The sequence below is a fragment of the Alosa alosa genome, chromosome 20 (assembly GCF_017589495.1).
Source record: "Alosa alosa isolate M-15738 ecotype Scorff River chromosome 20, AALO_Geno_1.1, whole genome shotgun sequence".
NCBI lineage: Eukaryota > Metazoa > Chordata > Actinopteri > Clupeiformes > Clupeidae > Alosa > Alosa alosa.
Window position 1 is genome coordinate 25776860 of NC_063208.1, and position 18894 is coordinate 25795753.

Below are 18894 nucleotides of genomic sequence, written 5' to 3' on the forward strand. Positions count from 1 at the left end.
CCACACCATAGGTGTATCTAAATTAGCTATGTACCAAAAATGACATTTTACCGTGACTCGAAGAGCTGTAAACAGTGTTGTAAGGCTGCGTGTACACAACCGCTTGGAGCTCCAGTGGAATTTCAATTTCATGACGAGAATTCTCGGTCTAACCGTTCATGTGCCGTTGAAACGGTGTAAATAGGCGACCCATCAGGCCAGCACTATAACTCCGAGCGTGGTAAACAAAATCGGATATTTCAGGCAGTAAATGCTCCCATTAAGAACGAAACCAGATTTTGTTCAAATCTACACATCTATGGCTACAAAACATTGTTGTTTTAGAATTTCTGAACAAAAGTGGTGATAATCGGGGGTGTTACTATAGACAGTTCACCTGCTATGACAGACATGTTCATTGTCAATCTTAGGACAGAGGTAAGTCTGATCTCCTTTGGATCACACTGGTTTCTAAAAATAAATCATAATTGATCATAAGTGTTGTATGACAAGAAAATACAATACGGGTGGTATTAGCCTACAGGTGGTATTAGCCTAAGAGCAATCTATATGTACACGTCTTCACATTTGCCAACCCAACCCAAAACCTTCCATATTCTGCCTAAGGTTATTTTGAGTCATACAGTATGCATACCTTTTTAAGCCTCTCTCTCTCTCTCTCTGTCACAATCCATCTGTCTGTGTGCCGATCTTTCTATCACGAATGCTATCTGACCTTAATTCCATTATCCCACCTCAGTGTCTCATTATCTCGCATATCGTGTTCTGCTCACGCTGAGAGGAACTCACATGCTGCTGATTCAGAATGAGGGCTATGGAGAATAGTTTGGATGATGTCAGAGGAATACATCGAGACAGGGGAGTCGGTCACATGAAAAGTCTGGTGATTCCTCCTTCTGACACAACTGTCACATAGTACAGCGGGTAACCATGAAAATTGTGCACTTTTTGAAAGAAACATGAAACTTCTACCATAGTTAGGTTATACCATGAGGTTTATTTTCAGATTGGGAGGGAAGTCAAATTTGACCTCTGAGGCCCGGGAGAGGTCAAATCCAAGATGGCCGCCAATAATTTTCAAAAGTGCCTCACATTGGAACCAAACACAGTAGAAAAACAAGGTGTCATTTCCCACTAACTTTTGGGTGCCCATTCTGTATCTGATAACTTTGAAACCACCAGAGTTCAAGAAAATGCATTTATGTAAAGGTCAAGGTAAAAAAAACATCAAAATATTCATTTTTTATGTATCCCAATTCATGAGAAGGACATTGGACCAGCTCTCATGATAGCCTGTCAAACTGACAGTGATGCCATGCACTTAATGCGAGCAGCACAAGTAGTGCGCAAAGAGATCCTTAATTCATCTTTCTCTTTTGACGGGTCATTCAAAGAAAACTGCCAGCAGAGGGCTGTGCCACCATCTCTCTTGGCTTTCATCAACATGGTAGTTGATGGTACAAACATTGAACATCAGTCCACCACAAAACCTGCCCTAACAATCTCCCAATTGATAGTCTTAACAGTAAGAAGTAATTAATTAGTAGTAATTAAAGACAGCCTTATATTAACATGCTAGCTACAAATGTGTTTAACCTGTTGAGGAGTACGGTCACAAATATGTGATCAGATGCAGCTGGGCCCCTGGGAGTACGATCACAAATATGTGATTAGAACGTTTTCGCAAAAGGTTCTATAACATGACGCAACAATTACCCTCAGGGACTTTTCTGGCATTAAACAATTTTAAGAACACTGAAACTATAGAACGTTCGCGTAGAATTCTAGAAGGAGCCAGGAAAATAATTCACTCTGGGGAACGGCATTGTCTTAAAGAATTCACTCCTCAACAGGTTAAGCCCGGATGACCGGCTTTTTAACTAGGCTACTCTGTTAACATTACCTATTTCAGCCATAACAAATTTCACATTACCAAGCTCACATATCTACAATATACTCTGTTCAATCATTAAACTAGCTTCAGCTCACATAAATGTTCCAGACTGTCTTCTAGTTTAGCTAATTATTTTGATGAATGTCCATGATGTTTACCTCAAAAGCTAACTACCAAGGAAAACTCCTTCCTGGCTATGGTTAAATTAATTTGCAACATGAATAATATTATGTAATAATATTGTTTGTTCATAGTCAATATGTTTACCTGTTAGAATATGTTGATTGAAGTGCTCTCTACATTGTGCGTACTGTGGCCTGTAGCAACTCTCTAAAGCAGGGTTTTTTTAACCAGCGGTGGTATGGCAGGTGGTCTGTGAAAATGGTCTAGGGGGGTCACCTGTGGATAATTCTGTGCTGTGAAGAAATTAAATTAGCCACACATCTCATGAAATAACAACTAATAACTGAATAATACAGCGACAACAAAGAAATGAATTGGGGTACATAGGGTACATAAAAAATGAATATTTTGATGTTTTGTTTACCTTGACCTTTACATAAATGCATTTTCTTGAACTCTGGTGGTTTCAAAGTTATCAGATACAGAATGGGCACCCAAAGGTTAGTGGGAAATGACACCTTAAGTGTTTTTCTACGGTGTTTGGTTCCAACGTGAGGCACTTTTGAATATTGTTGGCGGCCATCTTGGATTTGACCTCTCCCGGGCCTCAGAGGTCAAATTTGACTTCCCTCCCAATCTGAAAATAAACCTTATGGTATAACCTAACTATGGTAGAAGTTTCATGTTTCTTTCAAAAAGTGCACAGTTCCCCTTGATTTTAGGGCTTAACTGCTGTACTAACAGTGTGACTGACAAGGACAAGGTGATGATGCACTATAACACTAAATCACTATGTGCTTCAAATATGGAACGTCCCTCTCTTACACAAACACACACATTTTATCTCTCACACACACACAAACACATTCTATTGTAGTATTTTTCCCTCCCTTTTCCCTTTTCACACCCACTGACGACACAAACCCTTTTCACTTCTTTTTCACCCCAAACACTGTTGTCATTCTATCCCCTCAGATAGGACAGGACGCCGATACGGGGTAATATTGTTCATGGAGGAGTAGGAGTGCCTTTGTCCTGGACCTTCCCTGTGTGCTGCTCAAAGCCAGTGGAAAAGATCAAATTAGGTCATTTGAACCAGGAGACCGACACACTGACAACAAAGAGCCAGAAATGGGAGTGTGTGTGTGTGTGTGTGAGAGAGAGAGAGAGAGAGAGAGAAAGAAAGAAAGAATTTAAGAGAGTGAGTGAGTGAATAACTGAAAGAGCAAGTAATAGATTGATTGATTGCTTGTGAGTGAGTAAATAAGTGAGTGGGTGAGTGAGTGAATGAGTGAGAATGTGAATCTACAGTATAATTGCGCAAGAGAGTAGAAAGCAGTGCAGAGGGAGGGAAGAGAATTGAGGAATAAGGCTTTTTTATTATTGTCAAAGGATCACAGGACAGGATAAAGTAGACTGGGCCCAACACAGCAGAACCTTTGAAAAACAGCAGAAACAGCAGAAATGAGGGAAGCCGAGGAAATCTTCACAATGAGGCTGAGGAAAATAACAGGAAACCTCTGTGTTCTGAGGAGAAAGAAATCCTTTCGTGTGTCAGCGTGAGCATGTGACACGCACAGTCTGTCATTAAACAAGCCTGAAAACAACCACTGTAGTCAGCGTTCCTGAAGGAGGCACGATATGATTAGTCACACCTTCCTCAATATGAACACACAACACCCACTGATTTCGTTACAGTCCAAGCACATGGTGGTAAGCATAGACATAATATACATAGACGCCGCATTGGCTGCTGGAAACAAGAAATGCGGCCGCCATCTTGGACCGGTCATACTCCTCGTTGCGTTGCAGCAGAAGACACAAGATGACAGCACTGTGCAGCATGTTCCTTCTCAAATCGGCGGACCATACTAGGGGGATTTACTTTTCACAAGTAAGATTTAACATAACCGTACTATTGGTTGTATTTTGTGAATAGAATATTACCAGAGAGCTGAGAAGGAGCAATCTGTGATATTACTGTATGAAAATCGTAGCCATCTATCGATAGCTAGGCTATGTTTACTCGGTGTTCACCCGGCTATGAACTGAGACTTGATAAGTCATATTCCATAACACTGACTTAGATTACAACTGACACAAGAAGGCTATTGTAGAAATAAATCATACTAGATTTGGCCGGCGAATTTTACACAAGTGACATAGACTAACCTATTGGGCAATCGCTAGCTAAGCACAGCTAAGTGTGTTGGTGTGTAGCCTGCTGTGTAGTGTGTAGCCTCACTATTTCCTGAATAAAGTAACTTTTCAATAGCTCAACTTCTTTATTTATCAAGTAGCTTAGCCAGACAAGCTACACTTTTCTTGTCATGTGAAATTAGCACAATTTAAAGTAGCTTCCTATGTAGTGAACTAGCCTACTGCTGTGTTTGTGTTAGGCTACTAATACATTTGACTGGGTTGTAGTTTTGTGTAGTGTTTTATTCATGGCAGAGTAACTGATAGTTTAGCTCACTAAAATTTCAAGTAGCTTGCCCAACACTGTATTATTCACATGTCATTTACCCTAACAAGAATAAGATGCCTCTCAAATTCCTTTTCATTCATTTATTTATTATTTTGTATCTCTCCAGAACAACTGCCTTGTTCAAGAAGACTGTGAATGAACTGAACGGTCTCCTCACACCCCCTGGAACTGAGGAAGGTGCTCTTCATTGCAGTACTGCAGGGCATCTGCTACACTGTGACTGAATGTTTGATTTATGAGCTCCACCTTCATCACCTGCATTAGCCACTCTGTGTCCTATTTTCCCATCGTCTGGTTGACTCAGTCCTCTTTTATGGAGTTTACCCAGTTTACTATGCCATCTTATTTGCCCACCTGCTGTCTGAAGCACTTTTGTTCTCAGCCAAAGTGTACCCAAGCAATTTTAGCAAGGTGGGAACATACAAAAATGACATGCACCAGTTGTCGAAATCATAGAACCAACTGCATGACGGTAACTCTGTCTTACTGAGCCTGTGAAGACACACTCCCTGATTCTTTACTGATTGCAATGAACGGGTTGATCTTAGCAGTTTCTAAAATGTTTCTTAATTCCTTTTTATTTAATCTCTTCATTGGGGCTGGAACCTTTCTGTGAACTGTAAATAACAGATGCTGTTGATGAACCCATTGACACTGTACAAGTGACAAGTCACCTTTTGTCTTGAATTGATGAACTGTTACACTTACTATGCCAAACCAATGTCTGTTTTTAAGGATCAGAAACAAAGCTACAAACTTGCACTTTACAATATTTATGGAACTTGTCTAACAAATGCTGTTGATATTGAACCCAGTTACTCCATTTCCTTTATGCCACACCAATGTCTGTTCATCACTTTATTTTTTGATGGCACTGAACTGAAAATGTTAATGGATTTTTTTTCTGTAAATTTAACTCATTAAAACTTGTATCAAACCAGTTTTTTTCTATGCTGTCAAACGTGGATTAGTTATGTTCCCAGTTTTTATATTGGATGTCATCACTTTATAATATATCATATATCAGAATATTCTATTACTGTTAAGCCCACTATGAATATTAAAATACACACAACCATGTTTCCTGTATCATACAGCTTTTCTACTGGGAGGTTTACAACTTATTCTGAGTCAATTTACCCAAGTTTGTCACTAAACCACATAGGCCTACTTGGAATACCCCTCGGATGTCTGAATGGCACTGATCTCACTTAAATGTTTATGGAACCTTTCTGTGGACTGTTAATAATGCTGTTGATGGAACTTTTCTGTCAACTGTGAACTATATTTAACTCATTAAATTTGTATCAAACTAGTTTTGTCTATGCTGTCAAACATGGATTATGTTCCCAGTTTTGATATCGGACGTCAGGTCACTTTATATCATATATCAGAATATTCTATTACTGTTAAACCCACTATGAATATTAAAATACGCTAAATCATGTTTCCTGTATCATAGCTACATGTATGACCTTTGCAGCAAAAAAAACCGCGTGAGAATCTGTTCGGTATTCAGTGAGATATGATTAATTAAGTGCGCTGACAGCTCATCTCACCGGCCAAACAGATTACACTGAGTGGAGTGGATGACCGGTCCAAGATGGCGGCTCCAAATCTCGTCAGCGCTAGTAAGGAGAGCGGTCGATGCGGCGTCTATGTATATTATGTCTATGGTGGTAAGTGTCAAACATGGAAGACCGTTACTTTTCTGCCTGACTTTGTCTCACCTCTGCCACCTGGTGGCTAAATAAAGTCAGCATCCTGGAATTGAAATGTTTTGATGATTCCTTTGTAAAATGCCAGTCATGTCCATGTAATATCTATCGGCAAATCAAATTTGGCCACAAAAAAGGACCACTGTTGGCCGGATATATTGGAATGTGTGGTGTCCTCTGGGCAATACTAGCTGGGGCTATCTTAAGCTATTAGCTTCATGAATGCTCTGAAGTATCAGAGCATTACTTTTTTTATTAAAAAATGTAGTATTATTTAAATTGAGTATTATTATTATCATGAAGTACCAAGTGTAACTTTAAAGACGTTGGCAAACTTGCCATTACACAGGAACTTTAATGATATCCCATTCAAAATCTATAGGCAATTGGTATAGCCTATAACAGCTTCAACTCTTTTGGAAAGCTCTCCATAAGGGTTTGGAGTGTGTCTGTGATCTTTTGCCATCCAGAAGAGTATTTGTGAGGTCAGGGACTGATGTTGGACAAGAAGACCTGGCTTGCAATCTCTTCATCCCAAAGGTGCTCAGTGGTGTTGAGGTCAGGCCTCAAGCCAAGGCCAGTCAAGTTCTTCCACACCAAACTCACCCAGCTGTGTCTTTTTGGACCTTGCGTTGTGCACCCTATACTACACTTGAATTTACTGAGCTTTTAGAACAATCCATTCTTTCACAAATGTGTGTAAATGCACACTGCTTGATTTTATACACCTGTGGCAATGGGTGTATAAGAGTCCCAATATTTGTGTCCATATAGTCCAAACTCCAAACTATCAACATTTGACCATGTGGTATGCTGTTTGTGTCAGTGGCAAAACCTATAACAAGAACATTATTCTGCAACAGTTACACACACACACACACACACACTTTACACCTATGAAATGTGTAACAAATGGAGACAGTGATGAAGACTTCCTTAGTGTTTAAACTGAACAGAGATCCTCAGAGAGAGCAACAATTAATTTGAGTGGGTGGAGCATAAGGTGTAGGTTTGAGGACAGATGATGAGGAAATGTCACCGCAGGTCTCCAATGTTTCAAATGTTTGAAATGTCCAGGTGTAGCAGCAGCAGCAGATGTCTTGAGTGGGTGAAGTTGAGTAGGAATGCAGTGGAAGTAAAGGAAAGACCGGAACTAGGGGCCAGAAAAGTTGTAATTCTATTATTCACTCAAAGGCTGTCTCACGCTGCTAACAACCTAACCCACTTCACTTGCACTTACCATAACCTTCTTCTCTGTTGACCTCTTTTCTACATTCTTTGATGTGACTGAACTGCCATTCTATCTGTTTCTATCACAAAACGTCATTACTGCCACTGCTCCAAATACATCCCAGGTCACGTTTTCATAAACTCATACTGCCAAACTGCAGCTGCAGACCCAGCGCTACACTAACACATGCGGCGTACAAGAACACAAATATCATGGCTGAGATCAACCCACCAGGCACTAACCTCCGTTCTCACTCACTCGCAGACATTCCTACAGCACACGTGTGACAAAGTGACAAATGAACATTCCGGTGTGTGCGATTGCATTACGTGCCAAACTGCCTGTGCCTTGCATCAGCCAGCAGGTGCAGGGTCGTGTGGATGTCAAGAAGCGTAGTTTAAGAGGGCACATGTATTCAGTTTCCGGGAAGGGGAATGGTGAAACTCGAAAGCATTGCTAAAGTTTGAGTAGCTTCTTGTGTGAAAATACTTCAGCTTTCTGAAGTGGTTTATTTTGATATATATTTATTATAATTTTCTTTTTTTCCCCCGTCTAATACTTAGATGCAAATGCAATGTAAAGCACTCCAAATCAGTATATCAACATGAGCTTGAAGCCCTTATTTTAAGAGAAACGTAAGCCCACCAATACACCCATGTTTTTTTTTTACTTTGAAGCAAGATTCTATTACAACAGTACAGTACAGATGCAAACATGATATTCCGATGTCAGACTTGTTAGGAAAAAAAATGTTTATTGTGAAATTTGAACCCTGGTTCCTCTTTTTAACAGCAGCAAAAAAAGAACCCAGAAAAAAAAAAAAAAAAAAAAAAAAAAAAACAATTTTAAAACTAACAATAATTACAGTCCACTCCATCCGTCCGTCGTATGTGTAATTTCTTTCAAAAACTTAGAAAGCTGGGTACATCTGGCCTACCACACAAATAACATCTGATGCACTCTGAGTAGGAAGTCAGAAAAACACACACACAGAGAAGAGGAACACAAAATGTCACCATGGAGGCATGTCGTTGCGCATCTCACATAAATTGTTCTACTGGAGGCAGAGGAACCACCAACATGAATCAGTGCTTGTGCGTGCCTGATAAACATGAGTGTGTGTGTTTGTTTGTTTGTGTGTATGTTTGCTTGTGAGAAAGAGAAAGGGGGAGGGGGGTTGTGTGAACACGTCGCCATTCCAGATGTCCCCCAAACACTTCCAGCCGTCACAAGAGACATTAGCAGTACAATACAAGGGCCAACAGTTCAGCCCTGCAGAGTCGCTGCAACAGAGCCAAGAACCAACACACACACAGCCTCTGCCTTCCAGTCCTAACACACACACTGTGACCCTTCTATGCACCCGAGGGCTTCCACTGACTGCACTTAAGGCAATTTAAGACTGGGTGGTTTGAGCAGCGCAACTGTGAAACGTCAAAGGATGCCATGCAAATGACCATTTAAGAGTCGACCCAAAAAGCCATCTGTTTTCCTGCTATGAAAACAGTGACGAGCGACAGAGAGAGGCACAAGACTGCCCCGTGTCAGGCCTGGTGCCTTCACCGGTCACCTGTGGGCTCCGCTTGTTTCAACCGCAAAGTGCTGGGGAACAGCTGCGCAAGAGGCTCGGGACACAAACCCGAGGGACCTTTCTACGCCATAGTATGAAAACGAGTCGTGGGTAAGGGGGTTGCTCACTAGAATGGGAGACAATACTGAAACACTACTGAAGCTGAAGTCTGCACTTCAAATGTAACATCCTGGTTTAAAACAAAAAAGGGTTTGCCATGACCACGGACAGGAGAGCAAATATTCAAAACAGTGGGATATCCTCTCCCCTTCTCACACTATGTGTGTGTGTGTGTGTGTGTGTGTGTGTGTGTGTGTACACGAGGTGTATGAGCATGTGTGCATGTGACAAGAGAAGAGAACTTGATTTTTCTTTTTTAAGCCATCCATCCAGTTTTTATATATAGAACACACACTCTTGATACTTTAATGTCTTCTCTCAAGGTCACTAAGTCTAAAACAAAACATTTATTTTCTGCCCTCGCAGTGGTGGGTGGGTGTGTGTGTGTGTGTGTGTTGTGTGGTAACTGAGGTACACCACCCCCTCCTCTCCATCATTGATAATTACCCCCCCCTCGCCCTCTCCTTCTCCTCCATCCATTCCCCTGGGATGGGGTCCTAGCGGATGGCTTTGACTGGACTCTTGAAGCTGGAGGCGGCTTGCAGCTGCAACTGGTAAGCCATTGGATGGATCTTAAAGCCATAGAGCCTGGGAGAGGAAAAGAGTACAAGAGATACCAGTCAGTTTAATAGAGTGATCGTATCTGACTGTACAAGACAGGCTGAAATATGTGAGCATGAAGTCTTAAAAACTAATTATTAGCTGAAGTAAACTGAGCTATGTGGATTCTCACACAGCAGATAAAAAAACCAAGGGCAAGCAGTCATGGAACTACAGTATGCATACAACAGGTGTTAGAACAGTCCTAACACTTGCCGATTTTATTTGCTGTCCACTTCTCCACACTAGAGCTGCTGTGTGCCATTATTACAATGGACCTTATGCACAGAAGGCTCTTTAGCCAGCGCATTCATTTATGGTGGAGCGTTAGCATTTGTTAGCATATGTTAGCATTTTCGGTTATATTCTGTGTGCACCTATGTTTCTATGCTCCTATGTTCACTCCGACACTGAATATCTTGTTTGCCCAAGTATAACAATTAACACATAAATCCTTCTACATCGTAATTTGCTGACTAAAGACTGCATAAGGTCCATTATTTTTAAATATTGAGATCAGGATTAGTTAACAGGATTAGATTAGTTATTGATTGTAGAAACACCATTCATTATCAAAACAAACTTTAGAAATATTATTCATGCAATAGTATGTGTGTGTGTGTAAAATATAATCTATACAACAGTTACCACTGTAAATCGAAAGGGGGCGCTGGATTTATAACATTAAAACAAGCAAATCGGTGTCTCACCTATGTTGTTTTCCTAATCATTACAAGCCATAATTGCAATTAGATATTGATTAATCACCCCATTTCACAGCAATAAACTATCGCTATTGATTAATCACCCTACTTCACAGGCATAAACGATCACACTATTCATGCTCTCCAATAGTTAGAAGGCAGGTGGCACACTTGGGGCAAGTTTCCCCATACACAGTTTATTAAGCCCAGTCCGAGACCAAAATCGGAAACGTCAATAGAATCTCCATGGAAAAAAGTGTTTCTGTCCAGGGCATGGCTTAATCCATGTACGGGAAACTGGCCCATGAGGGCCTAAGAGCAATTATTGACTAGCTGAGATTCTGCTAAAAAGCATAGCAGCTTTGGTGTAGAAATAGACTGCAAAGGACATTAGACTGCGACTCTGAGGAGATATAGCACCAGATCCTCTGGAAAGCACCAAAAACAAAATATACACATTTCTAACACACGTAGGTATAAATGCACACACGCGCACACACACACACACACACACACACACACAGAGAGCCCACCCAATAATACTATACATTTTCAGGGGGCCCAGAATTATTGTCTGTCAATACGAAAACGAACCTGGGCACAAACTGGTTGGCAGGTCTCTTGGGCCGGTACTCGGGGTGCACCATGAAGAGCATGTGGGGGAAGCCTGTGCCAAAGTAGGCCCCGTCCGTGTGGTGGTGCCGGGAGGACTTGGGCGTGTACACATCCATGCACTTGGGACAGTAGAGCTTCACCATGGCCTCTCCAGGGATGTCAGAAAGGCCTGGGGTGTGAAAGGGGGAAGAGATCAATCAATGCACACAACGAAGCATTTACACACACACACACGCAGAATGCTCACACACACACAAAGAACGCTCACACACACAACCTGCACATACACAAAGGTTAAAACCTGTTGCCTGAAAATGTGCCAACTAGAATTCCTATGCATTATAAAGCAAATAAGGTGCAGTGCCATTACAAAGCTAATATTGAGGGAAGTTTGCATATTAGTTCTCAGGAATGAATCATTTTTTTTTTTTAACTGAAAGAGGTGGGTAACATTAAAGAAGTTAAGGTTTTACCATGTATACATCACAAAAAAAACTGTAAACAGACTGTGGGTGGTGGGCACTCACCTATGGGCAGCATGGGCTGATTCTCACAGTAGACTCTGGGGCAGTAGCCAAAGTCTCCCTGCTGGTACTTTTCCAGCTGCAAGCACAAAGGAAATCATTATGGACAAAAGGTTAAGCCATTTTATAAATGTGGCATCTGTATGTGTGCTGCTGAGGCACAATGAGAATGACTGAGGTACTGAGGAAGAAAGAAAGAAATGAAGAAAGGAAGAAAGAGAGGGAGGGAAAGAGAGGGGGTTGAAAAAGAAAGTGACAGACAGAAAGGGAAACCAAAAGAATGAATGAGAGACAGACAGACAGACAGAAAGAAAGATAGGAAGGAAAAGAAAGAAAAAGTAGAAGGAAGAGTGGAAGGGAGGGAAAGACAGAAAGAAAGACCCACCATTTGGGCGATGCCACGGTTGGTGAGGATGTAGCGCGCATGGATCAGACCGTACAGCATCTCAGCTGCCTGCTCGATCAGGTCACTCTGGTTAGGGTTGTCCTCCAGCTCCTCATCTGCAACAAGAACGAGGAGAAAAAAAGTTTGCACACAATCCATTTTAGGGCTATTGTACACTAAACAATAGCCTGCAATATTTCTGCAACTAAAGAAAACAATCGAGAAAACAAGAATTCAGAATGAGAGTTGTTAAATACCCCAGTACTGATCGGTGTAAAGTTTATTTGTGTATCTAGTACATACACCGAACACATACACAGTGGGATGAGAGATACAAATCTTACAAAGCAAACTGAATGCACAAACACATAGGCCTGGCCTCATTTGACATACACACAAGAAGAAGAAGAAGCAAAGTACTACATCAGACCTCTGCCCTTACCTGGCTCCAGGTCCAAAATCATATCGAGAGCCTGCCTGTAATGTGGAACCTGTTCATTGAGTCCTGTCAAGTTGAATTTATCCTGAATGTAGTCTTCATCAACCTGCATGAAGGAGAGAGAGCAAATGTGAGACAACTTCCTTATTCTCTGATGATTCTTACGAATGTAAAAACACACAGAATATATTCGCTGTGCACAGTGGAATGAAGCTAGTCAGGAAAATTACTGCATTTAACGGTAACGTCAGGCACGGTTAGAAATTAGAAATGTTGCGGTCTTGACAGTGGCAGTAGTATATCCACAGGCACTGGGCAGGTAACGTTATGCTATGGGTGACATTTACCTCGCAGAAGAATTCGTTTCCCCGTAGTCCACAGAACCAGGAGATCCATGACACTTCCTCTGAACTGCTCATTTTGGAAAACTGAGGGGGCGAAAACATACCGTATATTGTGAATAAACCTAAACAGACACCAAGCCTAGTCACACAAATGCTGTTGGTAGCCTACTACCATGACCACTAACATTCCCTACGAAATGAGATTATCTGTTACTCATCAAATAGCCGTTCAATTACTAAAAAATAAAACCAAGAAGAAGAACATGAAATAAGATCATCGTTAAAACATACATTTTCGACTAAGAGTTAGACATCGTTGTTGATTGAACATTTAAGCAAGTAGCTAGCCATCATAGCTTATCTAGCTAAATTAGCCTCGCTTCCGAAAAGCTTAAGCAATAACGTTAGCTACCTTTCATCAAGTCAGGTAGATGTGATAGCCATTAAATAACCACAATTTACTATATTAACCCCAACAACAAAATGCAAACTACTAACTAGAGGCTACAAAATTAGCACTTTACGATAGGATGTTCAATTTATACGCCCTAAACTGCTCTACAGAGTTAGCTGGATAGCTAAATATCCAATATGGCGCACGGTGAAGTAGGCCGCAAAATATTTCTCCACCAGGCTCCTCAATTTTACAACACGTTGACAAATTCAACGTTTGGTTAACATTTATAAGAACAGTTAAATATACTATACAAACTAATACAATTTAATAAATGAATCCAATTCGTACCTCCCGGTTCTCCCGGTATCCGTTTGCTGTTACAGGCTAGTAAAAGTGATTGGCGATTTTCGCCTTTAGCACAAGATGACGCACAAAAGATGAGCCACGACACTCCTTTTTAGGTCTATGGGACTTGTAGTTTAAAAAAAAAAAGGTTTAACGTGGCTTGATGTATTATATGACCACTACTTTTTGTGGATGTAGCAATATATAGGTTACAGTAACACATTAAACATATTTCTTTATAAGAACCCTAATTATTGCACTTTAATAGCTAGATGTACCGCATAGCGGTACAAAATATGACCGCCGCTCAGTCCTGTACATCCGTTCCGCGAAAATAAATCACACTAATCAATTTGTCTCCATCTTTTACTCCATCCCCCACTCTTGAAACTTTTGTGTATGCTTGTTTGGCATGCCTGTGTGTGTGTGTGCGGCTGCACAGAAAGTAGCCTACTGGCGCTGCAAAGGTGAATAGATTGTAGAATAGCCAAAAAAGTTGTAGCATTGGTATAAAACCTTCTCTAAACAATCACAAGTAGGGCAGTTCATCACAGTTCATCCATTGCAACTGGATTGATGAAAGGTCACTTACACCTGTAGGCTACATTGTATTTGGGGAAAGCAGAAGGTATCAGCATAATGTGTATTATTTATTATTATTTATTTATTATGAATAAACAAAAACATCTCTGTCAGTGCATGCAGTTTTCAACAGCTATCAAAAAGAAAGGTCATTTTTGGATGGATGGATTTTTTGTGAATGTTTCTTCTTCTACATAAGAGAAGTCATCTTTAGTACATGTGATACTTTATTGTCAATGCACAGATTAAGTACCAGTAGTCTGAAACGAAATGCAGTTTTACATTAGCCTAGAAATGTAGACGCGCCCCTAGCTAGTCTAGCAACTCTCCGTTGGCTTGTGAGCTCCAGAAATCGAAACTTAATCAAGACATTGAAATCTTGGGCTTAACATAATGATTGATGGCAGAGTTGCAACGGTTTGGCTTGAATTCCCTGCTACTTGAAAACAAATATCCTATTGCGTCCTATTGCGTGCAGAGGGAATTTGAAAGACAACTGATTATCCCGCCCCTCGGACTGAGCACTGCGAACGGTGAGTGCCCAGACCCTACAATTTAATGTGGGTCTGGCTCGCCAGGCTAGTTTTACATCTAACCAGTGGTGCAAATAACTGACATGTCTTAATGGGCCTTCATGAAATGCGTCGCTAGACTCATACATTTTAACGGGCCAAGTCATCCTCAGGGCCACGGTTCAGGTAGTTACTGTATTTAGGAAAAACTGCATTTTTTGGGTTTCGGGGGGCCCAGCGCGGGGGGAGTGGCCCCCGGGGACCAAACAAAATTTTTCCATAAAAGTCTAGTGGGGCTACATACCCACCAAATTTCATGTGCCCCGGTGTTTCGTAAAGTTGATAATAATGATTATCAACTTTAATCTGACCACACCCCATAGCCCAATGAAACAAACCACACCAGTTCTTCCAGTAAAACAAAAATTTATTAACTTTTTTCTTTGTATACTTTTATTATAATAAGACACTTCTCTGCTTGTACATTGCTCCCTTGAACTTAAAATGGCAACATTTGTTTGTGGGAATGTAAGTTGGGGTAGACAAACTTCGATACATACCAATATACATACATGTGTGTATATTACGGTTCCAATAATAAACCAGTTATAGCCTAACAGCTTCAACCACTCCAGGGTACCTTGGTAATGCTGGAAATATAGTACAATCTTGGAGTATTTCAAGGAATACATTTTTATTTTATTTTACTTTTTTATTTAAACATGGGTACATACAATATGACCACGTCAATAGATAAAAGTTAACGAGGGATGAAGGAATCAGTTAAGAGCCCCCCACCCCACCCCGAGTAATATGGCTACCAATGTATGACAGGCTCCTTAAGCTGCTGCATCCATAGATGTGTTCATGCATGGGTAAAACAGTGTTAAAAAGGAAAATAGATACCCACCCCATTTTGTATTTTATCCGTAATGTATAAAATGAGGGGGGAATCCTTGATGACCAAACAATTGGCTAAGTTACCCCACTGCAAGTACTTCATTTGGATAAACATATACACACACTTCAATGTATATACGTGAATGTATGCAAAGGTGAGTGGTACAATTGTATCCTAATATGGCAGAAACAAAAGAACATTTTTAAACGTGTCGCATACGACCTCTGCCTTGACGAGGGGGGGAACGTCACACGAGTTGAGAAAACTGCCCATGCGCACACTCATTCGTAAACCCTACTCGACGTCACAGAAGCTCCAGTACACAGACAAACCCCAACTTACAGCAGTGTGATATTGATACAATTTTGAGGAACAAAGAAAAAAAAATGTATTCTCAATTGTTTATGATGCCCTTTTAGACTTTGGAAATCCTCTGAGCTGAGCCCTAAGGCGGAGTTACCGTGTAGAAGTTTGTCAGTGTTTTTTGTCAACATTTGGGTTTCATCAACGTCCCTTGAACAGCTCCGTAACACTCACAGGAAAGTAAGCAAATTTCATCAATAAAGGAAAAGAACAGAAAGGGTCAGTTTTGAGGATATATAATATATATATATAGAACTTTCACATCTGCTGGACTTCCACAGCAGGCCCATGAAGTTGAAGACTATGGAATATGAAACACTTAGTGGAAAGTTTTTTGTTTGTTTTTTTTAAACAGAGCTGTTTTGTTCACCCTGTAGACACTTATGGCAGGAGCCGCACCACCCAAGCAGAGAGCCGCCACCTCCTCCTCCTCCCGTATTATATGTACACAACGGCAGAGCCAAAAACACTCAACAACAGCAACAGTGGCCAGCAGTTCTCTGGCCCCTGCAGAGAGGGGTTATGACACCTGCTGCACTATCCAACATTGTGAGGGCATGCATTAAGGGGGAGAGGGGCAGGGGGAGAGAGAGAGAGAGGGTTAGAGGGGCAGGGAGGACCCCATCCCCCCCAAAGAAACACCATAACAGTTTGCTTTATTCTAGGAGTGCTTACTATTAAGCTGTTATGGATAACAAATTACTGTGCATGTATCTAATCATAACAATATTGACAGGAATACTCAAGACCCATTCTCCGAAGACAAAAAAAAAAAAAAAAAAAGAAAAAAAAAAAAGAGATGGAGATTTCAAGAGACTGAAAAAAAAAAAAAACGGAAATGAGTTTTGAGAGAGGGAAAAAAAAAACCTCTTAAAGCCTTTTTAAGCCATCAATTCAGTCACCTTTTTTTGCATGCCATTGCTCGAGGACAAGACATTTCCTCGTTGAATGAAAGTGTACTCAAATGTTTGTGTCAAGAAAACTAGAGTGCTACGCTGAGGCTGGCAAACAAAAACAAAACAAAAATAAACAAAAACAGGCTTCATCAGTCAAAACAGATAACACCGGAGGAGTCTCCCCCAAACCCTAAAAAGAGGAAATCACACCGTATATTTGTAGGACAGAGCAGCAAGGACGTTGATGTTAGAGACAGAATCAGTGTGAGTGGGGAAGTGAGCAGTAGTTCTTTGTGGGGTTGGTAGTCACAGTAAGTAATGATGTACTTGTTGAAAGACCCAAAACAAAAAGAAAAATAACGGCGAGAAAGGGCTGGGTTTGTATAAAAAGGTGTTTTTTAATAAATGATCTGCCTTGCAGAAAAGAAGAGAAATAAGTACACAGCCCTAACTCTTCTAAGGGTGGAAAGAAAAAGAACAATGAACACAGGAGGGTAGGAAGAAAAAAATATTAAAGAATTCCCCACAACATGAGGGGAGACAAACAAAACAGGCCTATGGTACAATTGTTCACGATAAAACGGTAACCTCCATTTCCCAACCACTCTTGTAGAGAAAGAAATCGGCAGGTCTGCACCCCCCACCCACTCCCCTGCTAGTTTGATGACCTCAGTCCATCCACCCTGTGGTAACAATACAAAAGTTCATTGTGGCCTTTGACCCCGTCTTCGTGTATCTGAACTGAGCCTTGTCCAGCCACCTCCCTCCGACACGGGCTCGGCACCTCACTGGACTGGGTTCAATGCAATCTTGTGCTTGTTAAATGCAAACGTGCGACTGTTGTGGATCTCGTTTGAACGTTTGTAGCTTCAGTCAACAGATGCTCGAGTTTTAAAATGAAGTGTCTGTAAAATCTAATCAAGAGCCAGGCCAGAGAGGGGTAGGCTGGGGTGGGGTGATTGCTGTAGGGGGTGGGGGAGAGGGGGAGCAGAGCATGGATCTACAAAAGGGTTGGGGGGAGACAGCAGTGAGAGAGAAAGCAACACAGAGAAGGGGCAGGTAGGGTTCAAGAATGAGTAAGTACACGGTCTCCGTCACTATGTATTGTACAATAATGTGCTAGCATGTTAGGGTTGAGGAAAGAAAACAACAGTGAGTTGATGGAAACGAAAAAGGGGCAGAAAGATTTCAGGGTAGGAAAGGGGAAGAGACACAGGATGCATTTGAAATGTTTCCAAAAATTCTCCAAAACAAAACAAAAGTAACAAAAAGAAAAGAAAATTACTTCCTGTTTTTAGGGGAGGGCCAGTTGCCGCGCCTCTCGCCGCGACTGGCTCCTCCGTTGCCCGCCCCACCCATGCCTCCGCCTCCTCCACCACCACCGCCGGGCGGCCCCCGGGGGCCTCTTCCTCCACCGCCACCGCCGGCGCCAACACGCCGGTTCTGCCGATCCATGCCGGGCCGCTGGCTGGAGAAGCTCCTCTTGTTTCCGGCCGCCTCTTTGGAGGACAGGTCTCGCTCGCCACCGCCACCTCCTCCACCGCGCCCTGGAGGGTGGTGCTGGTGGTGGTGCTGGTGGTGGTGGGAGGGGTATGACTTGCCGCCGCCGCCTCCTGCCTCTCGCTCGCGGAACTCTGTGAAGTCACTGCTCTCCGAGGCGGTCTCCCACTCCTCGTTGGCGTGGTCCGAGTTCTGGTTGGAGACGTCGGGGGACTTGGCGCCCCCGGCCGGGTTGTGGTTGTGTCGGTGCTGTGGGTGATTCTGGGACGCGTTGCTCTGGTTGTAGTGATGGTGGTGGTGGCTGTTTAAGTTCAGATTGCTGCCGCTGCCACCACCACTACCCCCAACATGGCCACTGCCGCTGTTGTTGGTGGTGGCGTTGGTGGTTGTGGAGTTGTGGTTAGCATTGGGAACGGCGGCATTGGGGTTGCCGGGGCCATCTGTCTCAGCAGGCGAGGAGGAGCGGTGTTGTCCCGTGCTGCCGTTGATGCGTGCGGCGTTCTCCCTCTCCTGCTTGAGCCGGCGGAAACGGGGTGGCTTGTCCTGCTGATGCTGCGAGCGACCGTGGCGACGGCGTCGGGGTGGGCGCTCAAAGTTCCGCGGTGGGAACGTTCCACGGCCGTCCTGACCCGGGAGCGACTGC

The 18894-nt window shown here is 42.2% G+C and overlaps 2 protein-coding genes across 4 annotated transcripts in view; both read right to left on the minus strand.

Annotated features, from left to right (window-relative positions):
- Positions 1 to 8182: 8182 nt before the first annotated feature.
- csnk2b (casein kinase 2, beta polypeptide) lies at positions 8183 to 13600 on the minus strand. 3 transcript variants are annotated; one of them, XM_048230489.1, is made up of 7 exons: positions 13501 to 13600; positions 12759 to 12839; positions 12415 to 12517; positions 11973 to 12088; positions 11591 to 11666; positions 11043 to 11232; positions 8183 to 9732 (listed from the first exon to the last, which is right to left on the minus strand). In XM_048230489.1, exons 2-7 carry the CDS (start codon positions 12828 to 12830, stop codon positions 9642 to 9644), a joined length of 648 nt encoding a protein of 215 aa, XP_048086446.1. In that variant the 5' UTR covers positions 12831 to 12839; positions 13501 to 13600; the 3' UTR covers positions 8183 to 9641. The 3 variants fall into 3 exon arrangements, with proteins under 3 accessions (XP_048086446.1, XP_048086444.1, XP_048086445.1); XM_048230487.1 differs by having other exon boundaries at positions 12403 to 12517; XM_048230488.1 differs by lacking the exon at positions 13501 to 13600 and adding an exon at positions 13168 to 13296 and having other exon boundaries at positions 12403 to 12517.
- Positions 13601 to 15000: 1400 nt separating this feature from the next.
- The window catches only part of prrc2a (proline-rich coiled-coil 2A), a 28686-nt gene continuing 24792 nt past the window's right edge, over positions 15001 to 18894 (minus strand). Inside the window, 1 exon segment of the mRNA XM_048229278.1 lies at positions 15001 to 18893. Coding sequence (XP_048085235.1) covers positions 18033 to 18893 — 861 coding nt within the window. The 3' untranslated portion in view covers positions 15001 to 18032.